Raw genomic sequence first — 22,803 nt, 5'->3', positions numbered from 1 at the left:
CAGAAACTAATTAATTTGGGAAATTAAGCATCCCACAATGCAAACATCCCATGAGATGGTAGCTGGTAATCTTGGGTATCACCAGATATCTGGCTTGCAAGGAGGCTGAATGCACATGCTGTGACATTTCAGACTACATTGCTCAGACAATATGATGCAAGCAGCAATACTAATGAAAATGCAGTACAACAGTGGGTGAAATCCCCTGCGCAAAACTTCCTTTGACTTCAGTGGGGCCAGGATTTCACCCAATATTTCAGAGCGGCTAAAGAACACAAACCAGTCACACCCAAATGATAATCATGGTTGCCAGGGGTGATAATTGCACTTCATAAATAACCATGCTGTTTTACAGCATTTCATGTAAGGCATGTTTGAGACTTCACAGAAATAATCTGGGCCAGCAGAAGTAAATCATTGGAACTGAGTTTCTATAAACTGGGCATGTCTTTATATTTCTGTTCTCATCTGTGTCATTGTTTCACTGGCATACAGTAAACAAGGTGCAGGACACAGAGATTGTCACATGTCATCATGCTCTGCTGTAGATCAGATCTCTGGAATCTGTGTGCATGCGAACATGTACCAATATTGGTACGTGTTCAAACATTTGTGGGTAGTTAGTGATGTGACACAGGGAAGGGATTAAAACATCCACTTTTTCCTCTTTCCTCCTCTTTAGTTTCTTATTTTTTTTAAAGTCATTTTCCTCGTTAGTTCAGTTGTTTTTGCCTCTTCCCAATTTAGATGCCTCAGAGGTACCAATTCATTACACCTATGGGGTGGTATCTGCAAGGAAGCAGTAGGCAGAGCTATTCAGCTTCATCTGAAAACAAATGATGCCAGAAACACACTATTCTCTTTTGTGTCTCACAATGAGAAGAGATGAGCCAAATGTCCCCATATCGACACAAAAATATATATTTGCGTATGTGGATAAAAACATATGTTTCCAATCTCCAGACTCAATTCTCATTTGCCTAAACTCCAAACAACCGTTGGAGCAATTGGTGGGGAAACCAATCTGCTGACAGGTTGTCTGTTGTTGTTTTATAAAATTCTTTACTTTCACATCCACAGGCAACTCCGATTTAAAAGAAGTGCCAATAATTAGTGCAAATGTCAGTGTTTTGTTTAAGTGGAATGGAACAGGGAGGCCAATGTTTTCATCTTGCCCTGATGTCTGAAACTGATCGCCTGAATATCACAAAAACAGCTCTGTTAAACACTGGCTTGTGGTAGATGAATGCCTGGCTCTTTGAAAAGAGAATAATCCCAAACAGGTGGTGCATATTCACAGCTGAAATCCAGGTAAATCCAACTAACTCAGACACTTTTATATGCGAGACTCAAACAACCATTTATTTTCTTCCTTTTACCCCGCTCAGGACTCTCCTTTAAAGCCCTTTAGCCCCTAATGTAACAATTTTATACAAAGGCAAGGGGCAGTAAAAGCTGCGTCAACTCTAAATTCTTTGGGAGTCTGCCTCAAAGAGTGACCTGCCACCAGGGTCAACAAAAGCAAAGCAGCACCAGATTCCATGTCACCACTGTCAAACCTCAATCCCTTTTAGAAAGTTAGGCAAAAGAATTCTTGCATAGTTTTACACCATTTCCCTCATTAACTCTGTGCTTATCTTTCAAGCTATATTAAAACATTTAGAGTCTGGATTAACTTGTCCATCAGTACATCACAATTCAGTCCCCGTTTTGGATAGCAAAGAATTTGACTCACTGTGTTAAGGAGACAAGTGAGAAGCTAATTGGAGAAAAACATGTTATCAGATGAAGAAATGCTCTTGGAAAGGGCATTTAATCTTATAAAAATATTGAGTTCTCAACTCAAAGATGCTGTTAAAGTGTGGAAAACATGCTATCAATCAGAGGCTGCTCTGCCTTGCTTGGCTCCATTTTGCTACAGACTTTTCATTAGTCAGAGCTGTATTCTGCATGAATTAAAATGAGAGTTTACGTTCAGCTGTTGGAACAAGACTTGTTTAATGACACAGGCAGCTGGTTATGGAGTGTTTCTTTGCATCTCTTTTGCAGCTATAAGGATCACCCTCTGTGCCTGCTCCACCCTGGAGAAATCCAGCTGCTCCCATACACCTTCCTCCAAATTAACAATTATCTATATCTTAGACCCTGCCAGAAGTAACCCCTGCCCTCCCTACTCCACTGGAATGACAGTGAATGCAGCCAGGAGCCTGTCAGAGAATGAAAGAGGCAGGGACCTGTCAGATGGACTTTTTGTCCCCTCTCCCCGGAAACCCCACCACACAGAGCTACCCCGCCTCTCAGAGGCAGACAGTGTGTCCAGGAGCAGCAGACCTTCAGATGCTTGCCAACAATCTTCCCTTCCCCTTAACTGACTGAGTCCAAAGTTCTTTTGGAGGGTGGGCAGGGTCAATGAATGGCTCCTTGGTGCCAGAGGCATGTGGACAAAAGAGAGGGGAGGAAGTTGGTTTGGAGAGACAAACCTGGAGGGAATATAAGTACTATTTGACAGGTTGCCTGTGTGGTTGCTTATAGTCTTTGTCTATCTTGTTTATTCAGCTGTAAACTCTTTGAGACGGGGGTCTTTTACTCTGAGGGATAGGATGGCAGCCAGGTTGTCAACTTGAGCACAGCACACTGAACTGCAGGTGGGAGGGGGGACATTTTAACCTAGGAGGTTGGAGCAAACTCTTACAGAAAACATCCTGGGATCTGAGGTCCATACAAAGCAGCTAGGACCTTCCCAGGCTCACTATAAGAGGACTTCCCACAGTGTTCCATTCAGCCAGAATCTGCCTGTGAGTCCTGCCCCTGCTCCAGGAATCCACACTCCAGGATCAACACTCTCCTTTTGGGCTTACTTTCCCCTAACCTTCCCTTCTTTCTAGGGGCTTCTGCACAAGCTCTCCTCTATCTCATCATGGGTTCCCCTGCTTTGGCCAGTCCTCACCAACAACTTTTTGCTCTACCTCATGGCTCTCTGTAACAGCTCGCTGCTGCCCAGGTACTCTCCTTTTCTCCTCAGGCAGCTCTCATCTGCTTCTCTCAGGCAGCTCTGCCTCACTAGATCTCTCTCCCATAGGGCCCAGGTGCTCTCTTTTAAGCCCAGTTAAGAGGCAGCTGAGCAGTCACAGGTGCACTGGCCTTTTCCCTCTTAAAGGGCCAGCATCACCCTGTGACATTGACACGTAAGCCTCTAACACCATCCTCTTTCCACCTCTGAGGCCCCTAATCCGAGCCATTTTCTTTCTGGCTGAGGAGAACTGAACATTTTGGAAAGACAATCATTACTGCTCCGCTTGGTGGAATCGCTGCTTGCAGTTCAATTTGTATATGCAGATTCCCAAGCAAATGCTCATTCACAGAAAACTGCGTGTGCAAATTCTGAGGTCCTATGGAATGATCTGAGTCTCACTGAATCTACTTGCACACAACAAACTTTAAATAACTTGCATCTGAAAGCTGCTTGCCTGCAGATGTTTCACAACAGAGACCTGACACCATTATTAGCCTTATTTATTTGTTATGGTACGTATTCAATACCTGGGTAGCACTATAAAAAGCATTTTCTTTGTTACTCTTAATTTTTCCTGGCTCAGACAGAAATCACAGTACTTAAGGTTTCGTACCTGGATACCGGGTTTGTGTGCTGATATTAGGTCTCTCACCATTCTGACCTCAGAGACTGTCACTCCACCAACCATATAGAAGATCAGGAGAGGATGATCGCTGGGGTGAGGACGACTCACCTATAAAATAACAGAAAGCATTATTCACATTGCTTCAATTTATTCTGAAACACAAGTGCTCTTGACTACAAAGCCATGTGGGGCATACGATTAATAACATAATGCAATGGCTATTTATGACTGGTCAAGACAGAGTATTGAAGAACTAGGAGGAAACTCAGAAATGATTTTTTAAAATGCTGGTTTCTATGGAAGTTGGATAGAAAATTAAAGAGATGCTGGCAGGTTAAAAATCACTGGAATGATATTCAGGTGTGGCATATTAACATGTCCCACTGAGGTCAAAGGGAGTTGTGTGTGCTCAGCAGACCTGAGAATCAGGCCAATGATTTTTAATGAATTAAATGTATTTACATATATTACCATATACAGGAAAAGCTTTGTTATCCAGCATATTGGGGGAACGGGGATGCTAGTTAGTCAAAAATTCTGGTTAACTAAAAAGTTATACTTATCAATGGCGGGAGGGGTTTGGGTGTGGGAGAGGGCTCAGGGCTGGAGCTTGGGGTGCAGGAGGTGGTGTGGGCGTGGGCTCTGGGAGGGAGTTTGGGTGTGGGAGGGGACTCGGGGCAGGGGGTTCTGTTCACAAAGATGAGCAACTGTTCACAAAGAAGTAAACATGAATGTCGGCCAAAGCACTTGGGCTAGGGTACTCTTATGCAGTATAAGAACAATTAGCTTTAAGATGTCAGTCCAGAGGCTAGCTGTGAACAACCTTTACGTGGCTACTTCCCACTTTTATTTTATTTTAGTTATTTTAGTTGCCACCCAGAACAAAGGTGGTGATCAAAGGGTTAGATTTGAAGAATTTAAACTTAGATATTCACCTCAGAATGTCCTCAAGAATTTTACCAAGTGACTAAGAAACTCATTGTAAACATGTACGTATAAATCTGGAAACTTATTATAAGGTTACCTAACGTAACCTTTCATGGGTATAGAAAGGGAGAAAATATTTGACAAATCATTTCCATCAGTCAAAATAAGCCTCTATCCAAACACATGGTTCATATATAAAATGCATTATTTTTCAGAAAACTGAAATTCAAACCACAAATTCCAGAAATGCATATTAAAAAATACCAACTATTAGCTCTAAATTAAATTAAAGTTGCCATGAAAAGGGTTTGGAACTTGTAATTTTATTATGCTATGCACAAGTGTTTTGGAGGAGGACAATACTTTGGGTACAAAATATTTGGCTGTGTTAAGAATGTGGGCTTCTGCCAACATATTTCCATTTGATAATACAACCCCCCAAGGCTTTCTTACAAGGCTAGCTCCATGTGGCTAAACACAACTCAACTCTGTGTTACAGAAGAAGAATAAAAGTGAACTGTAAGAAAAAAGCAACACACATTCTGTCATGCTTCTGCAAACAATGCCTAGTTAAAATTGGAGATTTTTTTCCTTTTCCAAAATAGCACACACTTTTCACCAGTTTGTTTCACAAGGTTTTCAAGTCCTCAAAATCTCATTTTTAATATGAATTATCAGTGACCCCAAAATGTTTTGCAAATCACCTATCACTTCAAAACATCTTGATTTAGAAATTTTGCCCCAGTCTAAAAATCATTAGAAATTACCATGGTAACCATCTTTGGTAATTTAGGTTGGTGGAGAGAAGACAGGAGAAGACAAGGTAACGCACAGAAAGTCTCCATTCAGAGGCACAAGCCGAGATGCATATTTGGTGAGATGGTGACAGAAGTGGCCAGGGACACCTTTTCTTTGTCTCCACCTCCAGAAGTAGCGCAGGAATACCAGGCCCACGTCTTACAGACACCATGGACCAGACATATAACTTTACAGCACAAGTTTGGGCAGATAAAGTATGAAAAGCGAGATTGACACTGCAAGCATGATGGTTATGGTTGCTGGCATTATTGATATAGCATGGCAGCAGAGAAGCCAGCCTATGTGCCACCAGGATTCCATAGTGTACCCAATACTGCTAAAACTAATATACTATAACTACAAGGAGAACAAAATAAACATGAAAATCCCAGCATTAATGTAACTAAACCACAGATAAAGATGCAGAGTGAATCAGCTTCAATATAGCCAGACTACATATAAACGCACATTGTAAAACTACATCAACATAGCCAAGCTATCAAATAAATCTAGTGAAGCCGGAATCTTGGAGTTTGGATACTTATCTGAACTTAGCTGGTCATGAGGACCTTTGTCCCTACAATCGCCAGTCCTGGTATTTTCTCCTAGGGTCTTTAGTGGTTGGAGTGCTTTCCCTTTGGCGTGTTTTGGGGATCATCAGGCAGTGCCAATGCCCCTTGACAACACTGTACGGACCACATGAAATGGGGAGGCAAAGCAGGTTCCCAACTGCAGCAGGAAGTGTCTCAGTTGACAGGTTTGTTTTTACTAATTTAGAGGTCACAAAAATGCAGTCATTTCTTCTGAGAAAAACCAGTCAGAATGACTCGTCTAACCCAGAAGGGTCACAGCTCCGGCAACCAGGAAACTAGACCTAATAGACCACTTCTGTGACCAATCACAACAACCAACCCAGATCAAAATTGGAAAAAGTAAAATGGAAATGTGTTATAATCACTTGAAAATTTTAAAAAAAGTTTGCATTGAATTTTATCTGAAAATTTAAGACTAAGTAAAATCAATTCTTATCAACTTTGCAAAACATCCATCTATCAGGTGATTTTCCATTAAATGAATTTTAATTATAAACATTTTACCACCTCTCTATATAAGCATTTCTAATAATTTGTTATTTTTTCCTCTTCACTGAGCTATACAGTATTCGTCATCAGATACTCAACCAGTGTGAATCAGTGCAGCTCCACTGACTCCAATGAACTTCAGCTGAGGATCTGGCCCAATACCTTGGCTTGCACTGATAGTTATGCATCAGCTAGCATGGTGGAAGAGTTAATTTGTGATCTGGATATCTGAATAGCTGAGCCTCTGGTCAGGAAAAACAGAAGGCTGACAGTTATAATGCATGCCCATTTTCTGTTGATATAAAACATATGGGGCAGGCCCACTAAGAGATATTTTGGGATATGTGTAAGCCAAGAGCCTTATTTTATTGTGTCCAATGACATGGTCCCTCATACAGAATGAGCACAATTCAAGTGCCATTAAGAACTGATTAAACTGAAGTTATTGACTCTGATTACATATCTACCCATAAACAGCAGCTACTATACCATACAACATACCAAGGTAAGAAAATATCATTAATAAATTAAATAGTTTTACACAACACACCATTACTATTCAAATGAGAACAGACCTCATGCTCTGGCAGGAAACAAAGTTCTTTGAATCAACTGCTGAAAAAAAAGCAACTCTCAGAGGCAATAATTTAACACCAAGAAATATAAATGCAGAAAAGGTGGCTGTAGTGGTATACGGCAGGTCTCTGTCGAAAAAGAAACCTGTTATTCTGTCTGTCTAATAGCCTTGGGATATAAGGCTTTTCTTTCAGTGCAGCACAGAGGTAAGTTTTAGAGCTAAATCAAAAAAGCTCGCTCAGGCATCTATACAAAGGGGCAAATCCCTGCCCTTTGTGGTGTGGAGGTACCTCCTGTAGCCAAACTGGTACGGTTCTGCTGGATATGTGAGAGATGGGATTTGTAAGCCCAATTCCAAAGGGGATCCCTGTGCGCAGCTGTCCACAGAGGGGGCAGGGATGGGCTGGAGGATACATCACAACACAGATCCCCAGACATTCCCCATGACCATTCAGACAGGGGGCCTCTAACGCCATGGAGGCTATTCCAGCCACTTTCCTTTGATCTAGGAAAAGGCCTCTCCCTCCTTTTCCCAAAAAGATGCTCAACACCCAGCTGAGTAACTGGTTAGGCACTAGGGATAGGACCTCCCCTTGAAAGCTGTGACTCATGAGATGGAAGGAGGGAAAACATTTTTGAATATCCCTAATAGGAAAAAAAGATGCAGGAGAAGCTCAATTCTGAAAAGACTATCTGTAGCCTTCTGGGCAGAACAAGAGCAGAGGCAGACAGTGATATGGGATTGTCAATGCAATGGAGAGAAAAACCCACCCTGAATGGCTAAAAGGGAAAACTCCTCTGCAGGAAGTTGTGGAGTGGTTTGGCAGTTAAGAGAATGTATGGAATTGAGCTTTTTCCATCTCACACTCACTCATACCAGTCTTTAACCACCTCACTGGGGCCACACAGCCCATAGGAGTAACCCTCTTGCAAAGTTCTCTGGGAAGATATTCCCAAGTTCCAGGCCTTGGGAGTACAATTAGAATAAAGACAGCATCCATTTATTAGGGGACTCTCTCCTGCCCATGAATGAAGTAGGGAGGTAGCCAAGCACTGTTGTATAAAGCAATTGATATAAATGAAATGGGTCCTCTTTAAATCACCATTTGGTTTGGAGTACCACTAGAGAAGGAGGAATCTTGGACACAAAGGAGCCCTTCCCTGTCTCCTTGGCTGAGCTCCAGAACAGACATGTCAGCCAGAGACACAAGTATTGGGTAAGTGGCATTTTTAATCTTCTCTGGCTGAACAAATATCATTCAGCCAGGCAAGAGGATACACTGAGCATGGTAATATGTGGTTCGATCCTTCCCTAACTGACTACTATTGAGTCATCCAGCATGCTTGGCATGTCCCCAGATGTTATGTTTCTAAAAGACGCAATTGAGAAAGCAAGGTCACAGATTCCTCTATGGAAAGTAATTGTCCTAGGAAGATGTGAACTGAAAGAACTAGTCCCTTTGAGCGTGGCTGTATAGTCCAGGAGGGTGATGTATTCTACTGGACATGGGCTAGGAGAGGCTGCTTTTGGCTGGACTCTTAACACAACAACTCACCAAATTTAACTTTAATGATCAAACTTCACTTTTTTGATTTGTTTGAGTTGTCACACATTTAAGGGACAACAAATTTAAGGCTGCTTGTGAAATAATCACGGAATGTGATAGTCATGCAAAAAGGGGGAAATCTGTGAAACATCTCCTATTTGATGAATACAAATCACTGGCTGGCTCAGAATCTCTCACATTGTAATGCAGCACCCTGCCAACCAGCCACAGGTCTAAACAACACGCAGAGGAGAAAATGTGAGGGACGTGATGACAGTTTTGTGTCCATTCATACCTGCACATCTGTTATGCACTTATATTTGCTTTATATTACTAGCAGATTTAGAGGCATTTAAGGTGGTAAGTGTATGTTGCTGAAAGACCATAAAAAGAAAACTTAAAAGCTTAGAATGACTCAAATATAGCAAGGTAGAAAAAGAAAAGCAGAGGAGACAGAAATCGAAGAAAGGAGATAAAAGTGAGAGAAGACGAAGAAGAAAAGTGGTAAGATCTTCTTTTCACATATCCTTGCCTCTTTCTTCTTTTTTCACACTTTGTGAAAGTGGCCCCCTTCTGTTTGACAGGAGTGCAATCAGGAGACTGGAGGGTTAGTCTGGTAATTATATTGACCAATAATACACTAATAGGTAATTTAGTTTCTTCATCTATGGGAACTTTTTAAGAACCATGACACAGTCAAGTAAATTTTAGAAAAACATAATTTTAACAAAATCCAGACTAACTAACATGTATAGAAATATTTCCTTACTCATCATAGCTGGTTCCCATATCTGGGTGCACATAAAAAGCTCTCTCCTTTATAATTCACTTGCTTCATTCAGTGATGTCTCAGTAAAGTGTTTGTGACATCATAATTTGTTATCATGGAAGAAAGTGTGATACCATAAATGCTGAACTGTAACAGCACTCAGTGAGTCATGCAGGGGACCATATTGATTACACTGTCTTATTTGTCTGTAAAATGCCAGGCATATCTTGGTGTTGTGTAACTAACAATAATATCTTGGAGTCAAAGCAACTGCTTGTCCTACTGACATGGGTGATTCTGGCACGAGGAGAGCTTTGTTGATACAACGCATTTTGAAAGACTAACTGGTGGCTGGGTACTGGTTCTTAAAATGTTGAGCAGACAGATGAAAAATGTCCAGAGCAACCGACAGAAGAGACCCTTGGCAGAACAATAGAGAATGATTCATGACAACTACGGAGAGAGTGAACACATGTATGATTGCAAATCTCTTTTAGTGTCTCACATTTTTCAGAAAAAAACATATTTCAGGAGATGTCAACTTATAGTCAGTGACTAACTGTGCCCATAACTCCCTCCCTTTAATGCTGTTTCTCAAGGATTTCAGTCACTCCTTTTCCCCACCCCCCACTCTTTTCCCTCCCTAACCCCATTAGAATCATAGAATCATAGAATCATAGAATATCAGGGTTGGAAGGGACCCCAGAAGGTCATCTAGTCCAACCCCCTGCTCAAAGCAGGACCAAGTCCCAGTTAAATCATCCCAGCCAGGGCTTTGTCAAGCCTGACCTTAAAAACCTCTAAGGAAGGAGATTCTACCACCTCCCTAGGTAACGCATTCCAGTGTTTCACCACCCTCTTAGTGAAAAAGTTTTTCCTAATATCCAATCTAAACCTCCCCCATTGCAACTTGAGACCATTACTCCTCGTTCTGTCATCTGCTACCATTGAGAACAGTCTAGAGCCATCCTCTTTGAAACCCCCTTTCAGGTAGTTGAAAGCAGCTATCAAATCCCCCCTCATTCTTCTCTTCTGCAGACTAAACAATCCCAGCTCCCTCAGCCTCTCCTCATAAGTCATGTGCTCTAGACCCCTAATCATTTTTGTTGCCCTTCGCTGTACTCTTTCCAATTTATCCACATCCTTCCTGTAGTGTGGGGCCCAAAACTGGACACAGTACTCCAGATGAGGCCTCACCAGTGTCGAATAGAGGGGAACGATCACGTCCCTCGATCTGCTCGCTATGCCCCTACTTATACAACCCAAAATGCCATTGGCCTTCTTGGCAACAAGGGCACACTGCTGACTCATATCCAGCTTCTCGTCCACTGTCACCCCTAGGTCCTTTTCCGCAGAACTGCTGCCGAGCCATTCGGTCCCTAGTCTGTAGCGGTGCATTGGATTCTTCCATCCTAAGTGCAGGACCCTGCATTTATCCTTATTGAACCTCATTAGATTTCTTTTGGCCCAATCCTCCAATTTGTCTAGGTCCTTCTGTATCCTATCCCTCCCCTCCAGCGTATCTACCACTCCTCCCAGTTTAGTATCATCCGCAAATTTGCTGAGTGTGCAATCCACACCATCCTCCAGATCATTTATGAAGATATTGAACAAAACGGGCCCCAGGACCGACCCCTGGGGCACTCCACTTGACACCGGCTGCCAACTAGACATGGAGCCATTGATCACTACCCGTTGAGCCCGACAATCTAGCCAGCTTTCTATCCACCTTATAGTGCATTCATCCAGCCCATACTTCCTTAACTTGCTGACAAGAATGCTGTGGGAGACCGTGTCAAAAGCTTTGCTAAAGTCAAGAAACAATACATCCACTGCTTTCCCTTCATCCACAGAACCAGTAATCTCATCATAAAAGGCGATTAGATTAGTCAGGCATGACCTTCCCTTGGTGAATCCATGCTGACTGTTCCTGATCACTTTCCTCTCCTCTAAGTGCTTCAGGATTGATTCTTTGAGGACCTGCTCCATGATTTTTCCAGGGACTGAGGTGAGGCTGACCGGCCTGTAGTTCCCAGGATCCTCCTTCTTCCCTTTTTTAAAGATGGGCACTACATTAGCCTTTTTCCAGTCATCCGGGACTTCCCCCGTTCGCCACGAGTTTTCAAAGATAATGGCCAAGGGCTCTGCAATCACAGCCGCCAATTCCTTCAGCACTCTCGGATGCAATTCGTCCGGCCCCATGGACTTGTGCACGTCCAGCTTTTCTAAATAGTCCCTAACCACCTCTATCTCTACAGAGGGCTGGCCATCTCTTCCCCATTTTGTGTTGCCCAGCACAGCAGTCTGGGAGCTGACCTTGTTAGTGAAAACAGAGGCAAAAAAAGCATTGAGTACATTAGCTTTTTCCACATCCTCTGTCACTAGCTTGCCTCCCTCATTCAGTAAGGGGCCCACACTTTCCTTGGCTTTCTTCTTGTTGCCAACATACCTGAAGAAACCCTTCTTGTTACTCTTGACATCTCTTGCTAGCTGCAGCTCCAGGTGCGATTTGGCCCTCCTGATATCTTTCCTACATGCCCGAGCAATATTTTTATACTCTTCCCTGGTCATATGTCCAACCTTCCACTTCTTGTAAGCTTCTTTTTTATGTTTAAGATCCGCTAGGATTTCACCATTAAGCCAAGCTGGTCGCCTGCCATATTTACTATTCTTTCGACTCATCGGGATGGTTTGTCCCTGTAACCTCAACAGGGATTCCTTGAAATACAGCCAGCTCTCCTGGACTCCCTTCCCTTTCATGTTAGTCCCCCAGGGGATCCTGGCCATCTGTTCCCTGAGGGAGTCAAAGTCTGCTTTCCTGAAGTCCAGGGTCCGTATCCTGCTGCTTACCTTTCTTCCCTGCGTCAGGATCCTGAACTCAACCAACTCATGGTCACTGCCTCCCAGATTCCCATCCACTTTTGCTTCCCCCACTAATTCTACCCGGTTTGTGAGCAGCAGGTCAAGAAAAGCGCTCCCCCTAGTTGGCTCCCCTAGCACTTGCACCAGGAAATTGTCCCCTACGCTTTCCAAAAACTTCCTGGATTGTCTATGCACCGCTGTATTGCTCTCCCAGCAGATATCAGGAAAATTAAAGTCACCCATGAGAATCAGGGCATGCGATCTAGTAGCTTCCGTGAGTTGCCGGAAGAAAGCCTCATCCACCTCATCCCCCTGGTCCGGTGGTCTATAGCAGACTCCCACCATGACATCACTCTTGTTGCACACACTTCTAAACTTAATCCAGAGACACTCAGGTTTTTCCACAGTTTCGTACCGGAGCTCTGAGCAGTCATACTGCTCCCTTACATACAGTGCTACTCCCCCACCTTTTCTGCCCTGCCTGTCCTTCCTGAACAGTTTATAACCATCCATGACTGTACTCCAGTCATGTGAGTTATCCCCATTAGTTAGTGCCCCCTCAACAAGTTACATCTTGCCTTAAGCAATCCATAGGAATTCACCATTATGTCAGTATGGAGCAATGGGGCTCTCTGCAGGCTTCAGGATTTGCCTGCACAGGTCCAGCTGCAGGAGTGTGGTCTGAGATCATCCACCCTCTGGAGAAGAGACCGATTTTGGTATATGACTGTACAGCACCTAGCACCATGGGACGCCGACTTAGCTGGCATATAGGTGCTAGTGTAATAACAACAATTGGGTAAACCTAACAACTGGTCAATGTTGAAAATGGCTCTATCTGAATGTTATACTTTCTGGAGACCACACGTATGTTTTTAGAAAAACTAATTATTGTTCCTGCTTAAAAAACAAACAAACAAAAAACCCAAGCAAATAAAATCAAATAAATGGAGGTGTGAATTACAGGGAAATCTCCAGTAAATAAAACCAGTCATTTCAAACATCATGTGTGCACCAGCTCGTTTATACACTTTGATAGTGGAATGTCTGTTCTCTTTCTTTCTTTCTTGGAATTACAGCATGGATTATTTTTCAGACATCATGCAGGTATGGAAAGATCTTCCAGAGGCAAAGAACTGTGGGTCAGTTTTTAGATCTGCCAACCCTGACAGTGTATCTTTATACTAGGGCTGTTGATTAATCAAAGTTAACTCACAAGATAAACTCAAAAAAATGAATCGTGATTAAAAAAATTAATCATGATTAATTGCACTGTTAAAAATAGAATACCAATTTAAATTTATTAAATATTTTTGGATGTTTTCTACATTTTAAAATATATTGATTTCTATTACAACACAAAATACAAAGTGTACAGTGCTCACTTTATATTATTTTATTACAAATATTTGCACTGTAAAAATGATAAATAAAAGAAATATATTTTTCAATTCACCTCATACAAGTACTATAGTGCAATCTCTTTATTGTGAAAGTGTAACTTACAAATGTAGATTCTTTGTTTCATAACTGCACTCAAAAACAAAACAATGTAAAACTTTAGAGCCTATAAGTCCACTCAGTCCTACTTCTTGTTCAGCCAAATGCCAAGACAAACAAGTTTGTTTACATTTACGTGAAATAATGCTGCCTGCTTCTTATTTACAATGTCATTTGAAAGTGAAAACTGGCATTCGCATGGCACTTTTGTAGCTGGTGTTGCAAGGTATTTACGTGCCAGATATGCTAAACATTCGTATGCCCCTTCATGCTTCAGCCACCATTCCAGAGGACATGCTTCCATGCTGATGATGCTCATTCAAAAAATAATGCGTTAATTTGATTTGTGACTGAACTCCTTGGGGAGAATTGTATGTCTCCTGTTTTGTTTTACCCACATTCTGCCATATATTTCATGTTATAGGAGTCTCAGATGATGACCCAGCACATGGTCATTTTAAGAACACTTTCACTGCAGATTTGTCAAAATATAAAGAAGGTACCAATGTGAGATTTCTATCAGGGATCTGAGTACAGGGGAAGCTGCTGGGTGCTAAGCACTTTTGAAAATCTGGTCACTTCATTTAGGCACCCAAATGGGCTGCTGCCTCTTTTGTAAATGTAGATCCAATTGTGGGGCAGAGACATGAAAATAGGGCAAAAAAATAAAGGCATGTTACATGTTACACATGTGGCTGATAATAATTTACTCTAAACTAACACAACAAGAATCCTCTTATAAACTGATAGCAAGTACAAAGCATTTTTGGCAGAGCTTGTGAGGTCTTACACTCAACTCTGACATTTCTATTTGTCTGTATTTAACACAATAACTTTTGAATGCCACATCCAATCAATTCCAAAATTTCAGGGGATGTTCTAGGCAGGGCCGAATCTTTTGATTTTGGGGAACATTGGAAAACTGAATGAGGGAAAAATGGAAACACACGGAGCTCTGGCATTTGGTTAGCAGAGCCACAGATTAAGCACTTCTGCAATTGTGTATCGATCAAACAACTGGTTGATGGAACCCATTAATACCTTCCAGCATAATAATACCCATGCTCATCCTCCTGTCACAGATCTGATCGGGCACCCCCTGCCAACCATCCATCAGATGGCTGAGAGGGGAATCCACACCTCTAGATCAGGGATGGGCAAACTCCGGCCCGGGGGCCACATCTGGCCCTCCAGCCGGTTTAATCCGGCCCTCGAGCTCCTGCTGGGAGTGAGTCTGGGGCTTGCCCTGCTCCTGCGCTCCAGACAGGGACTGGGGTTGGAGGCCGCTCTGTGTGTGCACGCCGAGGCTCCCGGAAGCAGCAGCATGTCCCCACTCCAGTTCCTACGTTTAGGGACAGACAGGGGGCTCTGCTCACTGCCCCTGCCCCAAGCGCTACCCCGGCAGCTCCTATTGGCCAAGAACTGCGGCTAATGGGAGCTGCAGGGGCGGTGCCTGCGGACGGGGCAGCACACAGAGTTACCTGGCCACACTTCCGCATAGGAGCAGAGGGGGGACATGCCGCTGCTTCCAGGAACTATTTGAGGTAAGCGCCTCCTGGAACCTGCACCCCTGACCCCCTCCCATGCCCCAATGCCCTGACCCAGCCTGGAGCCCCCTCCCACACCCTGAACTCCTCATTTCTGGCCCCACCCCAGAACCCTCACCCCCAGCCGGAGCCCTCACCCCTCCTACACCCCAACCCCGATTTCATGAGCATTCATGGCCCTTCATACAATTTCCATACCCAGATGTGGCCCTCGGGCCAAAAAGTTTGCCCACCCCTGCTCTAGATCACTGGATGGTTTAAGACTCTTGGAGCCTGAATGGAGTCCAGACACTGCCCCAGTCTCTGGGGTCCCTAGGCACACTATTGGATTGCAGACCCTGTGTCTAACACTCCCTCCTGACAGCTGGAACCCCCGTCCAGCTGCCTTGCTCCTGGGCTCAGTGCTGACCCTTCAGCCTCCCCTATTGCTTAAACACACCCTCTCCCAGGACTACCCCCAAGATGTGAGCCTTCTGGTTTACCATATAACTCTCTCAGGAAGCACATTGTGGTAGTGAAGCATGTAACACATACACGCACCCACACACGCACCCACGCACGCACAGAGGCACTTTGCGCAGATTCTAACACCACCACTCTCTTGTACTTAATCATAGATGCCTAAGGAAGAGTACAAATCATACAGAACACAACTTCTCTAACCGCAATGTCCCTCCCTTCCTTTGGGAGTCCTTGGAGACCATCTGCGTTTAGGAAGGTAGGCAGGGTCCCCTGCCTCACCCAGGCTTCTGCAGATTGGGTTAACTCTCCCTCATCTTGAGCTGGAAAAAAATGGCCCCCAAAGAGCAGCTCTTGCCCTTTTTATAACTTTTTGCCCTCTTTGTCAGGTGACATCCTCCTCAGCTTCTCCCGTTGATCACAGCCTCTTGCCTGCTGTCTTTGTTGCCAAGACGACCTGTCCACGGCTAACCTAGTTCTCTGGGTTGGGAGCCAGTCTATTGTTTAGAGTTATTCCATTTTGATAGGAGAGCACTTAATGTCAATGGCCCTCTCTTGTTATTCTTTTGCCACCAGCCTTTTGAATTTCAGCCCAACATGTAAGTAACAGACAAGGGAGAAGGCAAAAGGCAACACCTTCAAAACTGAGTTGTTACTGCTTGGTCAAGATACATACACGGAGTTCATAATTCAGGAGCTGCTTTTCTAACATAGTTTTTAAAAACTGAAATAAATATATATGTGTAATAATATAGACACACATTTATATCGCTCCATATAGATATATACACCTATGTATATGCATTACTGGAATAATTAGGTCTTCATTTTCTTGAGCATTAATCTCATCCAGTTATTACAATGACAAAGGCAAATACAGTTGTGTACCACTTCCTGGGCACCTAGTGGAAGTGATACACAACCATATATAATATCAGTGGCTGAGATGTTAAACTATGGACAAATGCAGATTTTATATATGAACTTGGGATGGTTGCTTTACCTTCATGAACATGCTGAATCCAGTTTTCAGGAGATCAGTGAGGCCTGCAGATAGGTGCTCAATATCAACAGGGTCAGGTCGATCAGAATTGAATATCTCCTCTACCACCTGCTTCAGCAATGGCTTGTAAGTGGCCTGCAAAAGTAGAACATGTGCTGAAAATAAAATTGCCTGTACTTGTGGCTAGTTGCTTTTCTTAGCGTTTCATTACCATTAAAGGAAACAAAAGCTTTTGTCACAGAATGGAAATTGGACACATTTACAAGGTTGAAGCAACAATTGTATTTGCAACACTACATAGCAATGATGTGCACAGGATTCTCATCTAATTGAAAAGACAGATAAATGCTATATTTACCCAGGTGCTATGTGTACTCCATGTGTAAAGTGAGGCAAGGAAAAAAGCGTGAAGATTCTTGTGGAAGAAGAGGTCAAGAGGCCAGTCGAGGCTGTTATTATTAGCAGAGTAGAGCGTATGGGCTTAGGTTTCTCTCCAACCCAAAGCTCCTTTAGGGCCATACAGAGAGGGCAGCGAACAGTCACCATACCTGTAGGTTATCTTGAATCCAGAAGGCATAATTTCAAGGAGACATGTGGCTTTGTTGAACACTTAAACAGAAATGAGTACTATGATTTGTTTATTTTTAAGAGAATTTAGTGCATTTGAAACAGGCTGTCCTGGCAGCTAGAGAAGGACATATCACTTAAAGTATGAAATAATAATTCAGCCCCTACTCCTAGGCCAGGAAGAGCTATAGAAGGAATGATCATGTACCTCTAGCTCTCCATCCCTGCACAGCCAGCCACTCCTGCCTCCTAGCTACATAGGAGAACAGGGACAGATTAAGACAATCTGGGGCCCGAGGGCCATAACAACATAATGACATGCATAATAATGACATGCAGCCTCCTGTGGTTCTGTCCTCCCAGCCCAACCCTCCATTTGGAGTGATGGTGGCAGGGCCAGGGGCCTCTTTCCTCTGCAGGTGTTGCAGTAGGAGCCCCCATCCCTTTGGACGCAGCAGGGGCGACAGCAGGGGTCACTTATCCCACACAGAGTCAGGGGGCAGGGGAGGGAACCCCCATACTTCCCCTGGCAATCAGTTACTTAGGTGGGCATGTTTGCCACACACACAGGCGGGCTCGACACCTAAATCTTAGATCAACCTAGCTATGTCACTCAGGTGAAATTCACACCCATGAAAGACATAGTTAAGTTGACCTAAGCCCTGGTGTGGACATTGCTAGGTTGAGGAAAAATTCTTCCATTGACTTAGCTACTGCCTCTCGGAGAGGTAGATTTATTACAGGTTTCAGAGTAGCAGCCGTGTTAGTCTGTATCTGCAAAAAGAAAAGGAGGACTTGTGGCACCTTAGAGACTAACACATTTATTTGAGCATAAGCTTTTGTGAGGTGCAGCTCACTTCATCGGATGCATTCAGTGGAAAATACAGTGGGGAAATTTATATACACAGAGAACGTGAAACAATGGGTGTTACCATACACACTGTAACCAGAGTGATCAGGTAAGGTGAGCTATTACCAGCAGGATTTTGTAGTGATAATGAAGGTGGGCCATTTCCAGCAGTTGACAAGAACGTGTGAGAACAGTGTGGGGGGGAAATAAATATGGGGAAATAGTTTTACTTTGTGTAATGACCCATCCACTCCCAGTCTTTATTCAAGCCTAAGTTAATTGTATCCAGTTTGCAAATTAATTCCAATTCAGCAGTCTCTCGTTGGAGTCTGTTTTTGAATTTTTTTTGTTGAACAATTGCCACTTTTAGGACTGTAATCGAGTGACCTAAGAGATTGAAGTGTTCTCTGACTGGTTTTAGTCTCTAAGGTGCCACAAGTACTCCTTTTCTTTTTTGTGAATACAGACTAACACGGCTGCTACTCTGAATCCTGGTTTTTGAATGTTATAATTCTTGACATCTGATTTGTGTCCATTTATTCTTTTACGTAGAGACTGTCCGTTTGGCCAATGTACTCCCCCCCGCCCCCAGCTGTTCCTCAGACATTCTTGTCAACTGCCTGCGATCCTAGAGCTGTTCACATCCCTTAGAGCTATTATTTCAGGTTGTCTGCAAACTCATTAGTTTTATTCACAGACATGATGGCTAAAAACTTAGTTTTGTTTTTCTAAATGAAAGCGGAGATTCTGATGTTTCCCACGTGGGGAAAAGAAGGGAAAGACCCATTCATCTCTGTTATCTTCAGGGTGTGAACAGCTGGTTCTCTTCCCAGAACTTCAGGGTTACATGAGTGACATGTCCTCACTGACATCTGCTCTGCTCTGCCTTACCCTGGCCCCTACAGCAACTGCACATGGAAGCACTCCTCTTGCTTCTGCTAAGCTACATCTTTAACTCATATGGTCTACTAGGACACACAAGGTGACATTGGACCGATGGGAAACCTTATCTGTTGACTGAGTCTCTAGCACACTCTAGGATGGCCTGAACTTCCAAGTGTTAAGGGGTCAGTACAGGTGGAGTATTTAAAGATGTAAATCACTTCCTGTTCTCCCGAAGATACCTATTTAAATTTAGGGTGCAGTGAGCCTATGGTCATCCCTTGAAAAGGACAGAAAGAGGACGGGGTCTGCCAGCTGTCTTTGAAGACGCAGGAAAAGTCCAGCAAACTATCCCTGATGATCTGAGAGTAGAGGAATCCTCCCCTAAACGGAAGAGAAGTAATCTTCAGCAGAGATGGTGGGGGAAGTGCTCAGACTCAGCTCTGATATTTAGAGGTCTGAGCAGGAGAGTATCAGAGCCCTCTGAATATGAATATTATCCAAACATCAAAACACCAGACAGGAATACCATCCACACTCTGTAAACACACCCTCAAGCATTTTGAGACACTGGGTCTGATTTTCTTTTTACTTACACCAACATAGATGAGAGGAGTGGTATTTTTTGTGACATGGACAGCTGTCAATTAGTGAACGGACTGAGACCACAAATTCTTTTCATAGTACACCACATAGCTATCAAATGATAACTTTCAGTATCAATCAACCTGGGCTGAATTTGAACTGGTGATCTAGAGATGAAAGGGTCCATATTCAATTATCGATGGCTTGAGCCATCCAGTTATCCTAAAGATGATTTCTAAGGGATTGTCCTCATGACCATTTAGTTTGCAGCAAGCAGTAAATCTACCCCACACTAGCCTGCCATGCACTAACTGTCCATGTGGGTCTTGCTGACGTGCACTAACTAGTTCTTCTTTTACCGAAAAATCTACCTTACTCAATTTATAGTTGGGGATAGCATTTTTTGTTTTCATAGGTTTGCTGAAGATTAAAACATTAAAAAGTAACTGTAATAGTTTCAGGAATGAGTGTAATGATCTTAGAAAATTAGCTGGTTTCAAATCTAGTACACAATATTTTTCTACTGTGCTATTCCAGAATGTCATCTCTAGTTTTCTTAGAAGATTCATGTGCAATTTCACTCATGCTTTGCAAAGATGAATGATGACAGAAGCATCATTTATGACACATACAATAAAAAAAGTGAAAAATTAGCTATTTACTATGCAACTTGGAATTTTTCAAGTCATTACTATAATTAAAGAGATTTTTTTTGTCCAGCAGTTTACAATGTAAGAAACAAATCTTGCACTTTGGTAAGCAATCACATCAAAGAAGATTTATGTATCTCTTCTAGTTCTTCTACAACATGTGAGAATTCTTTTAAATTAAACCAAAACCGTAACAGACATTAGCTATATTCTTTCCGTAGTAGGACATTCCAAGACTTGTGTCAAAGCTAGTTATGCAATGAATGAGTGCCTGAAATACCACTCACAAGCTTGAAGTCCAGTGTAAAACTCTATATAATATCCACTTAAAGCCAATATGAGCAATAGAAATGCATAAAAAAGGAAACATTTGGAGTAGAGATCGAAACCAACGTTAAATAGAAACCTATTATATGAAATAAAGGATAGATATCATCTGAATGCCATCATAGCTGAATAATTACCAGCTAAGATTTTCAAAAGTGACTAATGAGTTTGGGTAGAGCTGGTCAAAATATTTTTGAAACTTTTTTCCAAGCAAAAAATGCCATTTTGTGGAAACCAAAATGTTTCATGGAGCATATCAGCTTACAGGAAAATTTCCCGGTGAAGGTTTCTCAGGTCCAGGATGAACAACTAGTGAGATCCACCCCAGAATTGCCAATGGCCCAGTGGAGAGGGGAGGGCACTTATTCGGAATGTGAGATACACAGGTTCAAGATTCCACTCTGCCTGATTTAGAGCAAGGACTTGAACTTGTGTCTCACACTTCCCAGAAGAGTGCCATAGCTACCAGACACTGGCTACTCCTGGGACAGATTTCCTTTCTTTCCCTTATGTTGTTCGGTGAAAAATTTCAAAGGGTCATATTTTTGTTCCACACTGGAACAAAAACAAATGTCAAAACCTCAACTTTTTTTGCAAAACAGAATTCTTGTTTTCAGGCCAGCCCTAATTTTGGGTGCCTGGACACCCATGCTCTGAAAATCAGGGCCCTTCGAGTGTCTCAGGCTGGCCACCCAAAAAATGAGAGCCATGAAATCACTAGTCATTTTTGAAAATCTTGGCCACAATATTTACAATGCTTTTCAAAAAAATAATGTAATCTCTTTTAATTTCTACATTAGACTGTCAATAACAAAGAATTTATATCCTAACGTCTACACTAAAATTTTGTCTGGAGATTTGACATTGCTAACATTTTTGTATAAAACTGTGTTTAAACACAGTTCTTGCTAGGAAGTTGCTAACCAGTGGACCTGTCCCATATAGACAGACCAGGTTACCAAAAAATGTGTATGTAATCCGGATGAGGAATGACAGGAACAGAGCAGCAGTTACAAGAGCAGGCAGAGCAGAAACATTAGTTGTGGAATCTTGTGACACACGTAACCACGAGGATAACTGATTGGCTAACTTTACATAAACATTCATTAGCTTATTTAATACAGGACACTCATGGTGATAAGAAAAGTCTTCTTAAAAGTTTCCTAGTAACTCTGTTAGCATCAGTATATTTTGGGATATGAACTCAATCAGAATAACTGCCCCAAAACTTATCAATGCTGACAAAATGTCTATGAAATATCAAGAACCCTGCATAGGTGCTAACACAGTTTCAAATCTCAGTATAGATATGGACCCTGGCAAGATGGGCTGAACACTGGGGATTTTATCTGTACATAATAGAGATTAAACTAGGGGTTTTAAGGCTAAGCTCCTGGCTCAAGAAGCCATAGGCTGGGCTCTGTTTTGTGGCTTAATCAAACCTGAGGTGGTAAACAATAGTTTTACCCAGATAAAAGCATAATGCTCAAGTAGCCACTCAGCTCCTCCCACCAGTTCATGTTTTTGTCCCACCTGGAAATGCAGTGCCTCCTGATTCCCTGCAATGGGTTTCTCCTCTCCAACTGACTGACACTGGGAGGAACATATACAAAACTGTGCACCCCTATTACATCACTCCTTGGTGGTAGCTCTGAAAAATCCCTCTACTCAGAAAACCCAGAGCACCCCAACTCATAAAACGGTAACTTTTGTTCTTTTCCATTTAAAAGGAGAGGGACCCTGAGTCCCTGCAGCTCTCTCTCTTTGTAACAGCTGTAGCATGGCAGTAAACCAACTAAACACAGGGGGAGAGGACTTGGGATCCATCCACAGAGGGATACTTGACAGAAAAGGAGAGCCTGTTTGTATGTCGCAGCCACCCCACAGCTCCTGACCACAGTGAATCTGCAGATCTCTTCCTAATCTCCTTCTGCATGATCAGCTAGCCCAGTTCAGAGCCAGGTTAGGCAGCTGTAAGGATCCTTTACCTGCACAAAGGGCATTCCAGGACTTGGCCCTAAATGAGTAGAAGTGGGCTAAAACCAAAGAAGATACTGATGCTAACTACATTTCTAGGAAACTTTGAGAAGTACTTTTTTTTTTTATCATGCTGAGTATTCTGCACAGAGCTACCTAATGAATATTTTGATGATATTAGCTATATCAGCCATCATTCTGGTCACAAGTGCCAGAAGATGTCAGGATTAGGTTTTCTGTTTTGACAGCCATTGGAA

The 22,803-nt window shown here is 42.7% G+C and overlaps 1 protein-coding gene across 1 annotated transcript in view; it reads right to left on the bottom strand.

Moving 5' to 3' along the window:
• Positions 1–22,803, bottom strand: part of SCFD2 (sec1 family domain containing 2) — a 314,978-nt gene that overhangs the window by 4,188 nt on the left and 287,987 nt on the right. Inside the window, exons 7-8 of the mRNA XM_038398194.2 lie at positions 16,709–16,843; positions 3,627–3,746 (exon numbers count right to left, since the gene is read on the bottom strand). Coding sequence (XP_038254122.1) covers positions 3,627–3,746; positions 16,709–16,843 — 255 coding nt within the window. The remainder of the gene's footprint in view (positions 1–3,626; positions 3,747–16,708; positions 16,844–22,803) is intronic.

Source organism: Dermochelys coriacea, chromosome 4 (genome assembly GCF_009764565.3).
Source record: "Dermochelys coriacea isolate rDerCor1 chromosome 4, rDerCor1.pri.v4, whole genome shotgun sequence".
Lineage (NCBI taxonomy): Eukaryota > Metazoa > Chordata > Testudines > Dermochelyidae > Dermochelys > Dermochelys coriacea.
Note: the sequence above shows the minus strand (reverse complement) of the source record. Positions and strands in the feature narration are given on the sequence as shown.